This window comes from Mirounga angustirostris, unplaced genomic scaffold, assembly GCF_029215605.1.
Source record: "Mirounga angustirostris isolate CCGP_5_RB_7025 unplaced genomic scaffold, mMirAng1.0.hap1 SCAF_1, whole genome shotgun sequence".
Taxonomy (NCBI): domain Eukaryota; kingdom Metazoa; phylum Chordata; class Mammalia; order Carnivora; family Phocidae; genus Mirounga; species Mirounga angustirostris.
In genome coordinates this window covers 112,195,645-112,214,984 of record NW_026991709.1, presented here as the reverse complement: position 1 = coordinate 112,214,984, position 19,340 = coordinate 112,195,645, and the positions used below count along the sequence as shown (strand labels likewise).

Here is a 19,340-nt window from a genome sequence, read left to right as displayed (position 1 = left end):
AATTGTATTCTATATATTGTGCTTTCGTTTTTTGGGTGCCTCATTCCATAACATTTCACTTTTCTGTTCATAGTCTCTTATATGTGGTCCTTCATTTGACATAGCTTCCATTATTCCATTCCTGGAGCCACTCTTGGAAGATAATATCGCTGGCCTCAGTGTCCATGTTCTGTGTCAGACACGTTTGAAAGAGTATGAACAGTGTATAGACACACTGTTAGAAAGATGCCCAGAGGCGATCATTCCATATGCTAATCACGAGCTGAAAGAAGAGAATCGGGTACGCTTTTTCAGCTTATGTCTTTTAGGCTTGATTAGTGATAATCAGATTTGATAATCTTGTTGCCTTATCTGCAAAACAGGGACAAATTGTATCAGTCTCACCTCACAGGTCTGGATGGGTCAAAGGAGCAAATATGTTTAATATGTTACGTGCTTTGAGTACGGTTAGAGACTATTAAAATGTATGGTGATTGTATGTTATCTTCATTAAAAACCTCATTTGGAAATAAAGCAGGATATTACCTGAAGATTTGGGAAACAATGTATGATGGGAAAATATTTTCTGGGCTATAGGGTCTTTAGCTTAGAAATTAGAAGAGTTTTAAACTTTAGTACTCCTCCCTCCCTCCCACCTTCCCTCCCTTCCTTCCTTCCTTCTTGTCACCTAAGAGATGATAACAGGACATGTCTATGTTTCTTCTTGAAAATAACAAAGTACATATGTACAACATACATATCATTAGATTTTCAAGTTACAAACCTGATTTATGGTATAGTTTAAACAGAAGCCTGGCTGCTGATATAACTTCTGTTGTAACAAAGTTTGGCACCTTAACCAACATGATGTATTTTTGCCCTGTGCTTTCCTGTACAATCTTACTCTCGTTGGAAATTTGAATGTAAAATGCATCAAACTTAAAATGTATTCATTTTTTCCTAAGATAGACTTTGTGGTGGAAAAAACTGCTGCCTGAACTTTGTCACAGAATAAAATGTGGTGGAGAGAAAGGTCAGCTTTACCTGTCATCATTAAAAGGTAAAATGATCTTTTTTTTTTTTAAAGATTTTATTTATTTATTCATGAGAGACAGAGAGAGAGAGAGAGGCAGAGGGAGAAGCAGGCTCCCAAGGAGCAGGGAGCCCGATGCGGGACTCGATCCCAGGACCCTGGGATCATGACCTGAGCCGAAGGCAGACGCTTAACCATCTGAGCCACCCAGGCGCCCCTAAAATGATCTTTTTTGCTTGATTATAAATTTGAGTCCTAATTTTCGTTTCCATAATTTGCTGAAGACTTGCTTTCTCTGTTTTTTTCATGAGGTTCTCAAATGAGGTGAAGAGGGTCTTAGCAGAATCATCTCAAGGGTTTATTTCCGCATTGATATGCTCCCCCATCACACTGGATATTTATTTATCTCTTCTAGCCATGGAGCTGATACTTTTAAGTCAGTCTTTTCAAACACTTAACAAATGATCGTAGTCATAGAAACTCACAACCTCAGTATTTTAAAAACTTGAATAGCCATTAATACAATTGCATTTTTGATTGATGATCTGAGTGCTTAATTTATTTCATATAGGAAATTAAGATTATTATTATTATTATTATTAATTATAATTGTAAGCAAGTATTGAGGAATAACAAGCTTCTCAAGGCTTTAAAAGTTGACTATAAATTATGCAGTGTTTTGCAGCATAGGTATTGTTTGAATTTGCATAATTTGTAGTCACTTCTAATTTGGTTATCAATTTCTCTAGTCTTATGTGTTAATATCACTAGATAATTATTGGCCTGATGACAAAGGGTGTGGTTATATTGATTTAACTGTGCATAAAAGATTAGCAATTGACAGTGCTGGAATTGTGTTTTCCAGCTGACGTGATTGGTTTTTAAAGTGTTAGGCAGAGCCAGTGGCCATAGGAGGGTGTTTTTCTGAAGATGCCCATTTAAGTAAAGTTGCATGCTTGTGACTGGGAAGATGTGGTGACTTGATACTAACTTTTTGTCCTACTCATCTCCCTGAGTGAATTTTTGCTTTTCAGAAGGTGGAAATGTCAGACATTTGATGGCCTTGTCCCCCTTGTGTCACGTTTATATTCTAACTTGGAGCCGATTATTTGTGTGGGTGGATCACTTTGCAGAGCAGCTGTCCCACATCTTCATACCTCAGTAGCACCATTATCTCAGTCGAAGGACTTCATCCTTTCCTCATCCATATCCATGTCCTCTCTACCCCTAACCTACCCATAATCATTCCTCCAAATGTTCCATTTTTCTGTATCATCGAACTATGTCAGTGCGTGTGCATAGACATGTGCATGTATGTATGTATGTGTGTGATGTGTGTGGCTCATTAGACTAAGTGCTGGGTGAGATTTGTGTTTATTACTAGACTCCAAAACCTCAAGAGCTGGTATAGCGTTTTACTCATTTTTCCTGTTGTGCCCTCCTTACCAGCAATATGCCTGTCCATAGGAAGCGTTCTCTATTTATTGATTTGAAGGGAAGACACCTGAATAATTTCAGGTCCGTTTTCAAGGGAGTTGAAGTGCACTGAGAGGAGACCAGAACTAGAGTCTGGAGACCTGGTTACTGAGTGACCGGAAGCAGGTCAATGTTTTAGTATCCAGAGACTAATGAGAAGTTCAGGATTGACTCTAGAATAAACATTAGGCAAGATCGTAAGATGGCAAGGTTGGAGATGGAGGTCGGGAATCTCTGTAATATGCTTAGGAGCTTGGATTTCTTATCTCTCTAATACAGCATTGCTCAGCCTTGGCACTATTTACATTTTGGACTGATAATTCTTTTGTGTGTATGCATTTTAGGATGTTTAGCAGCATTCCTTGCTGCTAAATACCAGCAGCACTCCCCCAGTTATGATAAACAAAAATGTCTCCAGACATTTCCAGATGTCCCTGGGGAGCAAAATCATGCTGGTTGAGAACCATTGCACTAATGCAGAGCCATTGAAACTGGGGCTAGTGATTGGCTTGTTTCCAGGAAATATTTGTTACTGTTTTTGTGGTAATGGACTGTGTTTATTATTAAAAATGTTACTACTGTAGTAAGTTACAAAAATGAAGTTTAGAAAGTCATTTAAAATCCCATCAGCCAGAAATAACTATTTTCATCATCTGATGAATATTTTCTAGACACACTGGAGGATTTAAAGTCCTCTACAGATTTAAGATATTGACCTTATTCTTGGAGTTATAACCTATATTAGCCCCTCACTGGTTGGCAGAAGAGGAGAATTGGGCAGTGGCAAGATTTTTGTTGCCTCTATAACTTCAATACTGGCCCCCAACTCGGTTTTTTTAAACCTATGATACTATTTATAGGCTCCACATTTACGCTAAATAAACTGGTTTGATAGGGAAGTGTTGAAAATTCATGTTTTTCATATCGGTTTTGCAAACTAGTTAGTAGTCATTGTTTATTAAGTTTCTATTAATATTTTAGATATGCATCATTGTATTTTATTTAATTCTCAAAGGACTCTAGAAGCTAGCAGATGGTACCCCCTCATTATAGATGAAGAAACTGGGACTCAGAAGGTTAAGTGGCTTTCTTAAAGTCACAGAATCTCTCTGACTCCAGAGTTAGGGATCTTTCTCATACATCACTGCTGATCCCTTCATTAACTTTTTAGCAACATGGGCATGTCATTCCTTTGTGTAAGGAATGCTTTAGGTTGCTGAATATTAGAGAGATGACTTTGGATGGATGCACACACATCTGAGCAGGAGATTTTATATTGTAGTCACTCTGCAGATAGAGTAAGTGGTGGGCAGGTGAGGATCACACAGGGAATGGCACTGGTGTTATTGCCAACACTGTTCTTAAGTGTCACCCCCTCTCTTCCCAGCAGAGGGCAGCATGTATGTATCAAGAAGCAATGGAATCATAAAATTATAAACATGTTTGCTAAATCCCTTAGTAATTGAAGATGTACACGAGAGTACCTTATTTTACAGTTTGGAAAAAAATGGTCATGAAGACAGATTTGTGCTTATTCAAAACATGAAAATCTCATAATAGAGAGGAACTGATTTAGGAAAATGTCATCCATCAATTAGTAGTATTTCCTGTCCTAGCAACCTTTATAAATTAGCTGCAATATAGCCCTAACATTAAAGACAGTATCCAAATTATTTTAGTTTTCTTTAGAGGCTAATAAAAGTATATTGAAAAATAATGCAACGAAGCAGTAAATCAAAATTGCATGGAACTAATATAAAATAAAATTCAGAGCATTTTAGAAAGAATGAATAAGAAGTTGTTAAAACCGTAAGTAGTCTGTGGATTTAAAAGACCGATCTTTTTTTTTCTTCCTGTTGTAGTTATAACATTTTCTTGCCTGACCTCGCTTCTAATTGGTTGAGTGATAAGAAAATTGAATGAAAGACAGGCTTGCAGTTCTAACTCAGATACTGTCCTACCAACAGAAACGTTGTCAGTTGTTGCTGTGGAGCTGGAACTGAGGGATTTCCTGAATGTCCTCCCAGAAGATGGCACTGCAGCATTTTTCTTGCCATATCTTCTTTATTGCAGTCGAAAGAAATCATTGACTTGAAGGTATCATTTGAAAAATACCACAATGCCATAGAAGACTGACTTTTGAAAACAACTGAATGTCCAGTAAAAATGTAAATAAAGGATTTTCATATCGAATATGTGCATTTGTTGCAGATGCTTTCAGGCTGCTTACGTTTCCATGAAGTGGTATTATTAGTTTGGTACTTTATGACCTGCATCCAGAATGTAAAAAAAAAAAAGCTACAAAACTTAAGAATTTTCTCAAAGAAGGCATATGTTTTTAGAAGTAGACACTGACTTTTATTCCAAGGAACATCAAATCAGTGTTGTTAGAGAAGTGACAATCTTTTTCACCCCAGAAACACAAAGAAACATTTGGTGGGTATGTTTGAAAGAATGTCACTCCAAGTGGTCCAGAATTTATTCTTCTTGATTTTTCCAGATATCTCAATTTAGGTCTCTTCTTCTCCTCCTCCTCCTTCTTCTTCTTCTTCTTGAATAATTTTCTTTGAGAAAGAGGTTAATGTTTTCCCACAGTAAGATTTCAAATTTTACTTTTTTGTTACTTTTTAAAACTCATGCTGTGGTTTCTCCCTGAATCAATGAAGTAGAAATTTACAAAGTTAATTGTCTTATTGTCTGGCCATTAACATAATTTGTTGGATGCATGTTTTTCAGCCAAAGCCTTGTTTCTGTTTTTTTATTGGTGTACTTTTGCTTTTTTAGCTAGAGTATATGTGAAAATAAAGAAATATACCATTGTATTCACAGTTGTGTCTTCTTTTTTAGCCTCTTATTAAACAATTTTGAGTCCAAGTTCAGCTCATTGATAATGTGCTTTGACTTTACTTAAGACTGGTCAAAAGCTACTCACCCAGCATCTGCCACAACTGTATTTTGAAACTTTTCTCCTGATGTTAGTGTTCATCTTTACCAGGATTTAATCTGTAGAATTGTCAATTTTGCCTTTCTCCAGTTCCAGATTATTCTCCTTCTGACCGTCTCTTCAAGGGTTCACAAAATCCAGATAGATAGGCATTATTTTAATTTTTTATTTTACCTTGTTTTATTTCATTTTAAAAATTTATTTTATTTAAAAAATTTAATTTTTAATTTATTATTATTTTAAAATAATTTTTTACTTTCTCTACACCTATGCCCTCATGTCCACTGATTCATTAAGAATGATATCAGCACCATGTTATAGGGATTGATGGGAAGCCAATGGTTGAAAACATTTCAATGAATCTTAATAGCGATCTTTGAAGAACCATCAAGGACAACATCTGGTCATAGATTTTGGGGGTGGGGGTGGAGAATACAGTTTTATAAAGTCCTGGTGGTGATATGAAGGACTTATGTAAATCAATTATAATTGTATTAGAGTCAGTCATGTGTCTGTTGATCTTTTCATATGAAACAAAGAGTTTCCGCCACAAATACATGAAAGTGTATGTTTTCAGTCTTTTTTTTTTAATGCTTATAGCCATTCCAAAGTAAACTTTTTCTTCAGCACTTTCACGTACATTGTTATGAATCACTGTTTTTTTCTTTTTTTTTTTCCACTTATCACCAATTTATTTCTTTCAGCCAGACTTGGTCTCTATAGAAAAAGAAATTTTAAGACCATTATTATAAACAGTATAGTGGTCCCCCCTTATCCACGGCTTCAGTTACCCATGGTCATTGTAGTCCAGGGGCAGATGTTCCTTAGAAGGTCAATAGTAGCTTAACGCTATGTCACAATGCCTATGTCATTCACTTCATTTCATCATATCATGGCGGCATTTTATCATCTCACACCATAACAAGAAAAGGAGGATCACTATATCCTGAAGGATCAGGATGAGATGTTTTGAGAGAGAGAGAGAGAGGGAGACCACTTTCACATAACTTTTATTACAGTATATTATTAAAATTATTCTGTTTTGTTATTATTGTTGTTAATCTCTTACTGTGCCTAATTTATAAATGAGACTTTATCATAGGTATGTATATATAGGAAAAAAATAGTTTATATAAGGTTCAACACTATCCACGGTTTCAGGCATCCACTGGGGATCTTGGAACATATCCCCTATGGATAAGAGGGATGACGACTCTATATGTCATATGGTTTAAATGTATTCGCATTTTTTACTGTTAGTTGTTTTGTTTAATTATTCTTGATTCATTTCTATTTTTCCATTTTTTGTTTTCTTTTTTATTTAAAATCAATTCATTAACATATAATGTTTTATTAGTTTCGGAGGTAGAGTTTAGTGATTCATCAGTTGCATATAACACCCAGTGCTCATTACATCAAGTGTCCTCCTTAATGCCCATCACCCAGTTACTGCTTACCCCACCCTCCTCTCCTTCAGCTACCCTCAGTTTGTTTCCTATAGTTAAGAGTCTCTTATGGTTTGTCTCCTCTGATTTCATCCCATTTTATTTTTCCTTCCCTTCCCCTATGTTCATCTGTTTTGTTTCTTAAATTCCACACATGAGTGAAATCATATGATATCTGTCTTTCTCTAACTTATCTCACTTAGCATAATACCCTTTAGTTCCATCCACATCATTGCTAATGGCAAGATTTCATTCCTTTTTGATGGCTCAGCAATATTCCATTATATATATATATATATGTATGTGTATATATATATATATATATATATATATATATATATATATCTTACATCTTCTTTATCCATTTATCTGTCGATGGACACCTGGCAGCAATGTCCATTTTTTTATATATTTAAAAACATGTCTCATTCTAGTACTGCTTTATTTAAAGAAAATTTACTTTGCTCCCTGCAAGATCTTCATTAATTATAAAGGGGAAAATAGTAACTTTATAGTAAAGAAACCTGGCAGAAATCTCCTTAAATCAAACGCTCAAAGTTAACATAATCAGTAAGGGAAAAAAATCAACATCTTGTGCCTCTTGACATGCATACAGAGAAAAACAATATCACTTCTGTAAGAATCTTGCCAAAAAATGAATCTAATTATGAGGACATTAGAGAAACCCAAATTGAAGGACATTATACAAGGTGGCTGCCCTGTATTCTTTAAAAATGTCAAAGTCAGGGCACCTGGGTGGCCCAGTCCATTGAGCGACCAGCTCTTGATTTTGGCTCAGGTCATGATCTCAGGGTCGTGAGATCAAGCCCCATGTCAGTCTCCATGCTCAGTGGGGAGCCTGCTTGAGAGTCTCTCTCTCCTTCTCCCTCTGACTCTCCCCCGCCCCCAGCTCTCTCTTTCTCAAATAAATAAATAAATCTTGAAAAAAAAAGTCAAAGTTATAAAAGACAAAGAAACTGTTCCAGACTAAGAAGACAAACCAACTGAACACAATGTATGAGTGGGATTTTCTTTTTCTGTGAAAAATGTTATTAGAATAATTTGTGAAATTTGAAAATGGTCTGTAGTATTGAATCATCTTTAATTTCCTAATTTTGATAGGTGTATTATGTTTCTATATAACAATATCCTTATTTTTAGGAAATATATATATTTACTATATATGTTTATTTAACTTTATATATAACTTAATATATATATATTTACTATTGTATATGTGTTAGGGAAGAGGATGGGGGGCAGATAGGAGAGAGAACAGGAAGCAAATATGGCTATGTAAAATGTTAACAGTTGGGGAATTTGGGTGAAGGGTATATGGGAATTTTTTGTACTATTCTCACAACTTTTCTGTAAGTCTAAAATTACGTCCAAAAAAGTTTAAAAATTCCTTTTCACTGGTGGTTAGATATTTACCAAGCAGAGTATTGGACTGGATTGGGGTAGTTACTAGAAATACAGAATATACAGTCCCTGCCTGAATAACTGAAAGCTAGGCAAGCCTTTTTTCCTACTGACTCCTCTAAAAGGTTATCTGACTGTAGTAGAAATGTCACAGTCTAAAAAAAAGTACCTTTTATATTTATCAGAGAAGGTCTTTATTATGCTTCTTCTGGTAGGGGAAATGAAGCATTACATTAAATATATCAGGATATTTACAGTTCTTTTCTAGTGATTTTTTTCATTGTGGTGGAAATTGCCTGTCTCCTGGTGCATAATATTGAACAATTTTACTCTAACCTCCTGTGCTCCCTTTTCTGTGTCAGAGTAGACAGAAGATTTTCTAAGATTCAGAATTAATGTAGACTTACCCAAAGCTTTATCAAACTTTCATTTAAAGATAATTCAGACTGGTAAACATGGCTCTCCATCTTTCTGTTTATAGTTCAAGCTATCTTTTTTGTTCATTACCCCTTCTTTCGCTCTATACGATACCTTTTCCTTTTGTAGAAGCCAATTTCTCTTTAATCTTTTCCCCAGTGTTTGTTTTCCCTTCCCATTTGCGGTTTGTTCTACAGTTTTCTCTAAGGCTTTAAAAACAATCTCCCTTCTCTTAACCAAGCAATCCTCTCCCTCTCCTTCCAGGCTAATTCCACAGGAGGAATCTTGTCAGTGTCTGGGTGTGCATGATTAGCCTGCAGCCGCATCCTCTGCACGTGAGGCATTTGCACACATGTATTTCCAGAATGCCTGCCTCAGTGCTCCCTCAGAGCAGGATCATTGTTTTGTGTGGTGGCTTACGTGTGTGCTGATACTGCAGTTTTCTTTCTCATGTTTGACTCTTCACCTTGTTCCGTAGTGACTGGCACTGAACCCAACGGTTTATTTACCTCTGCCAGTCTTTGGCCTTCCGGTACTCCCAGTCCCACTCTTTGTAATAAAGGCTTTAAGAGAACCGTTTTTCATGTTACGAGGTGTCTGTGTAAAACCCGGGAGCAGAAATGAAAACTTGTCGTTTGCACTCACGGTTGATCTTTGAGTGACTTTTAATTTTTGAGGGATTTATTTCTATATTTTCTTCCACTTATATGTCCTCTTTAATGCCTGTTTTATTTTTATTTTTTTTATAAAGATTTTATTTATTTATTTGACAGAGAGAGACACAGCAAGAGAGGGAACACAAGCAAGGGGAGTGGGAGAGGGAGAAGCAGGCTTCCCGCGGAGCAGGGAGCCCGATGCGGGGCTCGATCCCCAGACCCTGAGATCATGACCTGAGCCGAAGGCAGACGCTTAACGACTGAGCCACCCAGGCGCCCCTAATGCCTGTTTTAAAGAGGAAACACAAGGCATTGTTTTCTCTACATCATTTCCCCCTGTTGGATTGGCCATCGCCAATTCCAACAATTCTGAACTCAGAAGACCCAAGAAACACCAAAGCCTGCAACCACACAGCAGGATTTCACTCTATAGAACACATTTTGTGACTTTTTACCCAGGAAAGGGCTGTTCCTTCTCCTGTGTTTCCTGTGCTTCAGGAGGGAGTATTATTGCTGGGCTGGGGGAAACATGGAATTTAGATTCTATTTTTTTTTCCTGGATCTTTGCTATAGTCTAAACCTTGGTGTCCCCCCAAATTCCTATGTTGAAAACCTATTGCACATGGTTGACAGCAACTTGGTAGGGCCTTTGGGAGGTGATTGGGTCATGAGGGTGGAGTCCTTGTGAATGAGATTAGTGCCCTTGTCAAAGAGGCCCCAAAGAGCTAGCTTGTCCCTTCCATCATGCAAGGATAAAATAAGAAGTCTCTAACCCGGAAAAGGGCTGTCACGCAACCGTGCTGGCACCCCGATCTCAGGTTAACAGCCTCCAGAACTGTGAAAATAAATATATGCTGTTTATAAACTACCTAGTCCGATATTTTGTTAGAGCAGCCTGAATGGACTAAGACAGTCTCTGACAAACAGTAATCAATAATACTTCCCCTCACCCCTAGAAGTAGAGAAAGATATTATTTCTGCCTGATTGACTATTTAAAATTATATTGATTTTTGGGGGGTGGGGTGGGGAGGAGTTTCTTGTGTACCAGACCTAGAAAAAAAGTTAAATGTTTTCTATTAAGAAAGAAATTAAACTCTAAATGTGTCTTTTGTTAGTCTTTTGGTAAATAACACGACCACTCCCTTATATCAGTTTTAGGAATAATTGCACTGCCTTAAATTGGTGTCATTTGTATTAGCTGAGAGACTTCTGGTGCTGTTATCAGTACCAGCTTTCAGAGGATAAGCAGTATCCCACACCCTTTAGCAGTAAAAAAAAAAATTCCTTTTTGGAGGTAGGAAAGGAAGAAATCAGGGCAGCGAATTCACGAATGCTTCATATTGGGGAAAGTATTTAGGCAAAGTAGTGCATCTTAATTATATTCATGCTATGTGACTTCTAGAATTACTACCTCGATATTCACCTTCATTTGGTAGAACCGTGTAAGTAGTCTCCATTCCAGCATGAATGTGGTCAGTCACATGGCAGTGGAGTAACCAGATTCCAGGTGTCGTTGGAAACATTTCTAGAGTTTGGTATGTCCCAGGGAAAATGTCAAAGACATCAGAACTATAAATGCCCCTGTGCTTAATTAGAAAAATGACAAATATTATATAATGTTTATTATATGTGAGAGTTCATTCAAATAATCTTTCATTGGCCAGCTCAGGGATATTGGGAAAAGTGGATGAATCTGTTAAAGAAAGAAAAAAGAGACAGAGAGACCCTGCACATTTGTGTGCCCGAAACAAACAGTGAGGTATGCGGTCTTGGTACTGCTAAATGTCTGGCAGTAGGGGCCACGAAGTGGGTGTGAAGGGGAGATGTGATGAGAGTCCATTCATCCATTAGGACCACCTGGCGCCTCTTACACTTCAAATCCAGTTTTCTTTTATCAGAGTGCTTGAGTTACACAAGGGAATTTAGCTGTGGCCTCATTTCGGTCCTAATCTCACTTTTGCTGAAGCTCTTCTAGATTAGCTGGTCTGTGAAACTTTATGGCAGGGAGGGGAATGCAGGGAGCAGGAAAGAAGGCCCATGGAGAAGCCAGAACCAGAGGCAGTTCAGGTCGAATCTAGACTAGACACAGAGTAGTTGGGGGGTATTTCTGCAAGGACAGAATTGAAAGTCTGCTAAGAAGGTAACATCTACATAAAGCAAAATACAGATAACAAAATGGCCTTTTCTGCAATGGGCTTTGTGGTAGTTTCTGAATTTTCTACATTAACTCAAAGGTAAGAAAGAGAGCTTCTGACTCCTGCTGAAATCGGCACTGGGTGAGAAGCAGAAGCAGCGTTGAGATCTAGAGACCAATCAGTTGCCCGACAGCAAAATGATAAACTTGTTCACTTTAGTCTGTTTAAGATTCAGAAGTTAGAACTGGTAAAGCTTATAATAAAGTCTTGGCTCTACTCTCTGATCCATCATTGTGTGAACCTGCCTAACCTCTCTGCTAACAATGCTATTCAAATGCCTTGACCAGCAATATGTGAGCAGAATTCCACGAAAACCCACTAAAACTATAAATCCAACGAAGAGCCCAATTTGTAACAAAGGTTGGTAACAGCAACTGAAATTGCTGTGTAGCACAGTCTTTGGATATAATTTAGTCTTGAAACTTTTTTTTTCATGAGTCTCTCTGAGGAAATATTTTCATTTGTATTAAAACATTTTCCAATAGAGCAATAATAATGACCGTGGATCACTCTTACCTGGTACCTGAAGCTGTGGCCATGAAAATGTACCGAGTGCAAGTCGATTTCGTTACCCATTCCCATCAGATACCAGTTGACTTCATCTCCCACGTGCATCGTGAGGCCTTGCAGGTTCCCAAACATTCTTCCATTAATAGCTGGGGAAATCACATGATTTTTTTTTAATTACTTTTCAGGATATTTTATTTTATTTATTTTATTTATTTATTTTTTTAAGATTTTATTTATTTATTTGAGAGAGAGAGAATGAGAGAGAGCACATGAGAGCGGGGAGGGTCAGAGGGAGAAGCAGACTCCCTGCCGAGCAGGGAGCCCGATGCGGGACTCGATCCAGGGACTCCAGGATCATGACCTGAGCCGAAGGCAGTCACTTAACCAACTGAGCCACCCAGGTGCCCCACTTTTCAGGATATTTTAAATCAATGGCTGTTTCACTGACCCTATGATTACTAGGTTAATATGTGAATCTTTTTGAGATAATGGAAGTTATTTCCCTACAGACAGGGAAATGAATACTTTAGGGTCAATAAGGTCACACTGCTTTTCTAGTCCTTTAGCACCAAAAGCTGTAATCTAATTGTGAATTTAAGAGAGAATGAGACCTTGGAATGGGGAGAGAAGTTAATAGGTGGTTTTCCTTTGAACAGAATTCTACCTCACATACAGCGTGAGGCAGAACTGGTTTATTATAAAATGAATAGTCTCCAAACTAATTTTATTTGAAAGAAGAAAAGGGGGAACATAGGGCTGGAATAATGTCTCATACCATGCATTTTATTGCTTTCTATGAATTCCTCATTGTCTTTGTTTACTTTCTCAGGGTGTTCAGAGTATGTTTTGATGTTGTCATCTATGTACCAGGACTCATTTTCATCAAAAACAAAAAACAGAAGGGAAAATTCCAGTTTTGTGATGGGGTTGAATACTTTTATGTAATGTCTCCGGCAAACAATCAGTGGGCCAATTAATCCACTATACAGATCCTGAAAACAAGCAAAAACTTTGGTCATCCTTGTGATAGAAGTCAGGATTTCAGAGAACTGGGACCTCGGGAATTTCAGAGGGATCGATTTAAGTTGGAAACTTTGCCTAACATGGTGCTGTCAGGTCAGTCACTTTCCACTTATGGATAAGTTGGACTAACGATGAGTAGTAGGTAGGTCAAATGGGTGATGCTGAAGTAACAGAAGTGCGTGCAGGGGCCAAATATTGGCTCAGCTAATGAGCAGCAATGTAAAGGAACCCCAAACGAACGGTGTTGGTTGGCCTATTCCGTAAATCAAGCACAGTGCTAGTCTCTAAAAATCCAGAGATGAATCAAACAAAGCCCGTGCCCTCCAGGAACTCAGTCCAGTAGAGAAAATGGAGGGAGAAATGAATCACTCGCTGTGATGGAGGTACATAAGGTGCTAATGAACACAGAGGAGGAAGACGACAACTGACAAATCTATGAGACGTTTGGTTTGGCGGGTGTCAATAATGACAGATGAGGTCTGGAAGGGTCTTTGAGCTCTATCATGTTCAGGAATTTTAGACTCTATCGTATGGGTCACAGGGAGCCATTGAAAACTTGAACATGACATGGCAACATATTTGCATTTTAGACCAGTCATCCTAGCGGTGAGTGAAGGAAGGATTGAAGGAGGAAGAGACTGGGGCGTGGGAGGCCATTGTAGTAGTTAGGCAAATCACGAGGACCCTATCTATGGAGACAGGGAGAAGAAATAGACTGAGCTCTATGGAGGTGGGTGAATTGCCTGTATGAGCCAGGGGGAAGAACTAGATACTTCATACCCAGGGTTCTAGCTTGAACAAATGAGTAGATTTGGAACTCGTGGTGCCACATATTGTAATAGGAAATACAAGAGGTAGAGGAGAATCTCAATTCCATGTTAGAGTTGCTGTGTTTCCAGTGCCGGTGGGACATGCTGATGGAGATGTTCAGTAGGCTGGTATATAAACAGGTCTGGAGCCCAGGAGAGAGATTTGGACTCGAGATTTAATTCTACAAAAGAATCTTGGAATAAGTTCTGATTTGCAGTTGTTGAGTGTTTTGTTGGCTTTGAAATATTCAATAAAATAGCTTTAGTTGTGCTAGTACTGAGATCAACACTTTTATTATCATTAATAGAGCTCTTAGATCATGTACCTCAGTTCTTTGGGTTTAATGTATTTTTATGTCAAAACACTGTACTTATTAATATTTGATTCTGTTACCCATAATCAGCAGTCATAGGGTTAACACACTTACAACTCTATCCTTAAAAAGAAACAAACCGAAAAATGAAACCAAAGTGAATTGTAGAGAAGCTTCCTTTCCTGGGATTTTAAGATAGAATTGGATCACAGGAAAACTCTAATCTCATCTTCCTTCAACTATGTGTCTAATTTGGGGATTTTCACAAAACAAATGATTTAAAGTTTACCTTAACTTGATCCACAGTTGAATAGTAAGCCCATGGAATACAAGCAGAATCCTCTATTCCAGGTCCAGATCTTTCTGGGATCTCCCATATGTAAGTGCGAGTTTCACCTAAATAAATAAGTGTTAATGTATCTGGTTATATTTGGTATATATTTGCGATACACACACACACACACACACGCACACACTAAGTCTTAATAACCAATGATTGTTTTCGGGGATTTAGCGTTAAGACAAACTGTAAGACATATTTTTAGATCTTCTTTGTCAGTTATGAATTAACTAACCATGACACACACATGCAATACCACCAAGCCAGGATGTGGCAATACCAATATCACAATTTGAAGGAATTTTGTAACAGATCTTTTTTTAGCTTGAAGTCTGTTTCTGTAAAACACTGTTTTCAACCATCAAGTCATTTCCCCCAATGTGAGCACCTTCCCCAAACCTTCTCTGTGTTTGTACCTGCATGCCCTGTGTCATTCCCTTGGCCTCAACTTGGCCTTCCTTTTCTCCTTTTTTACCATTATCCCTAGCGATTCCAGAATTCCTGGTGAGGAGCCATTAGCTCTTGGGATCTCATGGGTCACTGACTTGTCACAATGACCTCTTCCCGGGTCTGTCCCATTCTGTCATACCATACGCTGTTCTGTCCCAGCTTTGTCACATACAGGACACTGTCACACCCTGGACCTTGACACTTTGAAGATAGCCAGTTGCTCTACCCTCCTAACTTGCCAAGGCCTTGACCCTCTTCCATGTGCTCTGGGCTCTTCCCCGGGCTGATCTCTGCTTCCAGTCACCTCCGGGTTTCCTGTCCAGCAGTTCACCAGACCTTGACTTTTAGCTGTGGCCACTCACCGTCCACTCCATTTACGTAAACCTCACTGTTACATATTCATGCTGTCAGACTTTCATTAGCCAGATTCTGACAAACCTTTTCTAGGGAATCAAGCAGGACAGGAGGGATGGTCTCAAGGGATGTGGTAGACTTTTTCCTTTTTCTTCAAGTCCTCCATCTTACTCACCCCTACACTGTCACCCTTTTTGTAAGCAGAATCTTTCACTGAGAATATAAAGCATAGATTCACCACCTGAACATATCATCTCTTCATCTACACTCTTAATCTCATAAGCCAAAAAATAATGTTTCCTTCTCTTTTCCATTCCCCCACCTGCTCTGCCACCCATGGTGGATGTCCAAAACCCTGGCGCTGTCCTTGACTCTTCCTTCCCTAACATTTACTAATGCCTGATCTTTCAGCAAGGATTGTTAACACCACCTTTAAAATACAACCAGAATATGACAATTCACCACTTCAGCTGCGTCTACTCTGGTCCACGTCTCATTTTTTTAACCCAGATTATTGCAATAGTCCTCTAACTGTTCCTTTATTCTACCCTGTTTCTGCAGTCACTTACCCACACGTCAACCAGAAGAGGCCTTTATAAAGTGTTCCTCAGATCATCAATCTCCAGCTTGGTTAATAGTATAAAATGTAAGGTTCTAACCATGGCCTCGAGGATTCCCTTTCCTCCTACTGCATCCAGCCCCCTGCCCTCCCTGGGTCTCATCTCACATTCTGTCCCCTGTTTGCTCTGCTCTGGCCTCTGGCCTCCTTGCTGTTCCCATCTCGGGACCTTCAATGCTCTTCCCCCATAACTCCCTGTGGCTCATGACTTAGTATTTAGGTGTCCTCACAAGGGGCACCTCCTCAAAGAAGCCCTCCTGATCACCCTACCTAAAATAGCACTCTTGTTACTTCCTCTCTCTCATCTGCTTTTTTTTTTTAAGATTTTATTTATTTATTTGAGAGAGAGAGAATGAGAGAGAGCACATGAGAGAGGGGAGGGTCAGAGGGAGAAGCAGACTCCCTGCCGAGCAGGAAGCCCGATGCGGGACTCGATCCAGGGACTCCAGGATCATGACCTGAGCCAAAGGCAGTCGCTTAACCAACTGAGCCACCCAGGCGCCCTCTCATCTGCTTTAATCTTTTTCATAGCACTGTTTATAAATTAATACTATGTAATTTGTTTATCTCTTTTGGAAGAATGTGAGAGTCACAAGGGCAGGGCTTTTTATTTCTAATGCCCTGAATTGACACGAGCAACTTTATAGCGTAATTTATTTTTTCCTCACTCATTTTTTCTCACTTGCCATATTGGGGAACTGCTAAATTACTAAGAAATATTCCTTTCCTAGAAGCCAACTTTCCAACTAATAGAAGAAAAACATAGTTTTAATTAAAGGAAATAACACACGTGTATTTAACCTCTTCCAGCTTTTGCACTGTGTTAAGTGAAGTTACTGAGTTTCTAGTACATGCCAGATACTGGGCTAGAATTGGGGGATTTAAAATTCCACGTGGCAGTCTCTGCCCTTAGGACCCTGCCTTCAGCTACAGTCATGGAAACATTAACCACACACAATGTGCGGTAAATGCTGCCTGGGCATGGAGAGATCATCTCTGCTCAATCCATCTTGAGTATTTGTAGATATCCAGTACTCACAGATGTTTTCCTTACAGTTCTCCTGTGGGTCTCTCTCTTTCTTGCCCTCTCTCTCTTTCTCCCTTCCCTTCCCTTTCCTTATTTGTGCATAGAGAAGTATACACAGATATACCTCCTTGCATGTCTCTCTTTTTTTTTTAAGATTTTATTTATTTATTTGAGACAGAGAGAGAGAGAGAGCACAAGCTGGGGGTGAGTGGCAGAGGGGGAGGGAGAAGGAGACTTCCCACTGAGCAGGGAGCCTGACATAAGGGCTAATCCCAGGACCCTGAGATCATGACCAGAACTGAAGGCAGACTCAACCAACTGAGCCACCCAGGCACCCCCCTGCATGCAATCTTAACCACTTCCTTCTTCACTTGCTTAAGACACTCATTTGAAAGGAATACGTCTCTGATAATAGTCATTTGTGGAAAGCCTGTAAAGTCTATTAAAATACCCCCCCCCCCCGCCATCCTGCCCCGCCATAAGTACCTGGTAAAGTTGGAGTAACTGTAGAACTCTCTGTTTTCACCCCATGGGCATGTATTGAGTAGGGCCTTGTGGCCATGTTTTTAAAGATAATTTTAACTATGTCTCCAACATCTGCATGAAGTTGTGGACCTGGCAAGAGCAAAAAAGAACGGTTTATATACCTATTGGATGAGAAGTTCTAACTCAGTAAAAGAAGCAAAGATCAGGTAACTTTCTTAGCATGAAGGCAGGAGTGTGTGTGGCTTCATACTATACTACTCTTGGATTTACACCTGGTCTCGGAGGATTCAGAATAAAAGCATGAGGAATGGTTATCTCTATAAATGGAAACCAAGGGTGTATCTCTCATCAAGAGTCCTACGGGAGGTTTTGGCCTGAAAGTGCCCTGCAGGGCAATGGCCTAATCCTGGTGAGTCAGCAGTGACCCTACCCGGGCCAAGAGTCATTGGGTAACACTTGCTCTCATTTCTCTGCATTTGGACTTCCAGGCCTTCCTGAGTGTGAATTTGTGGCATTTGGAAGGGTGGGTGGGGCCACCCCTCCCATTTCTACCTTATTCTCTAGCCGATCTTAGCTTGTCTGCTGCTAAGAATTTCTACAACCCAGCAACAATGCCATTCCCCCTTGGGTGTCTTATTTCAGGGGCTGAGGATAACACACGCCAAGGTATTCTGTTAGTATGGAAATATGATGAGGTTGGGAGGGAAGTCCCCTGCACTTGATGATTTTCAAGAAAATTCCCAAGACCACTGTTGGTCAGGTTCTTAGACATTCTCTCTTAAAAGGATTCCTGAAAAATCGAAAGCAACTTTCCCCGTGCCTTGTGTATGGTAACACTTTTCTTTCTTTATTTCCTTGTCTATGTGTACATTTTTTTCTCTTGGAGTTAATCACTAGATGGCAATTTTAAAAGCAACTAGCTATGATTTGGGAGCCGGGAGAGAGGTGGAATAACAGGGAGAATTTGGTGAAGACTTTCATTAGAACTAATTTCTAGGAATTTCACCAAAATGACAGGCATCAATTTGATGAACACCAAATACGTACAATTTCATTAGTATATGTGATAATACATTGTTTCTGAGAAAAATAAGCAAAACTTTGGTCATATTCTTCAGTAAACACAGGCTTCTCGTTTTTATTGCATAACTTTTATTTTTATTTGAATAGCTTTGACTATGAACTGAGAAATTAAACCCTTGGACACGTACTCTCACTGCACATAGCCCCACATCGCTACCCCACACCCGATGATTAGCGTACCCAGAATGCCCAGATGTTCTTCTTCAGCCTTTCTCTCCACAGGAACTCTGAACGTGCTGTCGGTGTATTGTCGATACGCAACTTTCTTGTACTTGGAGCCTATGTAAAACTCTTCCTTATCTAAAAATGCATTCGAAACACTTCAACAAAACACACACACAACTAAGGTTAGTACTTGTCTTAATGAAAGTGGAAATTGAGTTTTAAATTTTGAATAACAATATAGTTTTCACTCAAGTAATTATGCTGATTTTTAATAGCATTCTCCCATTCCAGCAAGAAAGAATAAGACTTTAGAAATAGATAGACCTGGTAGAAAGTGCTCCTTTCTGGGAGTGAAGCCATCTGAGACCTGTGCTGACTGGCATTAGCTGATCTCCAGCTAGTCATTGCCTGGTGGATCCTCAGTTTCCTCACCCCCAAAATAAAGTATGAGATGAGATGATCTCTAAAGTTTCTCTATAGCCCTAAAATTCTGAGCCCAGATTTCACTGATGAAATGTTCTCTGGTTCCTGCAATGTTTCTGGTTTATAAGAGCCAATATGGCCGAGTGTTTTCAGCCACTCCCTTTATCTT

General features: G+C 39.0%; 2 protein-coding genes across 21 annotated transcripts in view; one reads left to right on the top strand and one right to left on the bottom strand.

The window, feature by feature from the left end:
* The window catches only part of HPS3 (HPS3 biogenesis of lysosomal organelles complex 2 subunit 1), a 39,380-nt gene extending 34,098 nt beyond the window's left edge, over window positions 1-5,282 (top strand). For 5 of the 7 annotated variants that reach the window (XM_064586616.1, XM_064586601.1, XM_064586608.1 and 2 more), the window contains 3 exons: window positions 74-280; window positions 949-1,039; window positions 4,456-5,282. In XM_064586616.1, the coding sequence (XP_064442686.1) occupies window positions 74-280; window positions 949-1,039; window positions 4,456-4,583 (426 nt within the window). In that variant the 3' untranslated portion in view covers window positions 4,584-5,282. Of the gene's footprint in view, window positions 1-73; window positions 281-944; window positions 1,040-4,455 lie in introns of those variants that run through there. The other 2 variants (XR_010410164.1, XM_064586610.1) reach the window with 2 other exon arrangements.
* Window positions 1-19,340, bottom strand: part of LOC123863736 (ceruloplasmin) — a 59,518-nt gene that overhangs the window by 5,583 nt on the left and 34,595 nt on the right. For 2 of the 14 annotated variants that reach the window (XM_054504365.2, XM_054504364.2), the window contains exons 13-18: window positions 18,764-18,903; window positions 17,501-17,629; window positions 14,514-14,620; window positions 12,854-13,070; window positions 12,085-12,224; window positions 10,797-10,898 (exon numbers count right to left, since the gene is read on the bottom strand). In XM_054504365.2, coding sequence (XP_054360340.1) covers window positions 10,851-10,898; window positions 12,085-12,224; window positions 12,854-13,070; window positions 14,514-14,620; window positions 17,501-17,629; window positions 18,764-18,903 — 781 coding nt within the window. In that variant the 3' untranslated portion in view covers window positions 10,797-10,850. The other 12 variants (XM_045903580.3, XM_045903582.3, XM_054504367.2 and 9 more) reach the window with 12 other exon arrangements.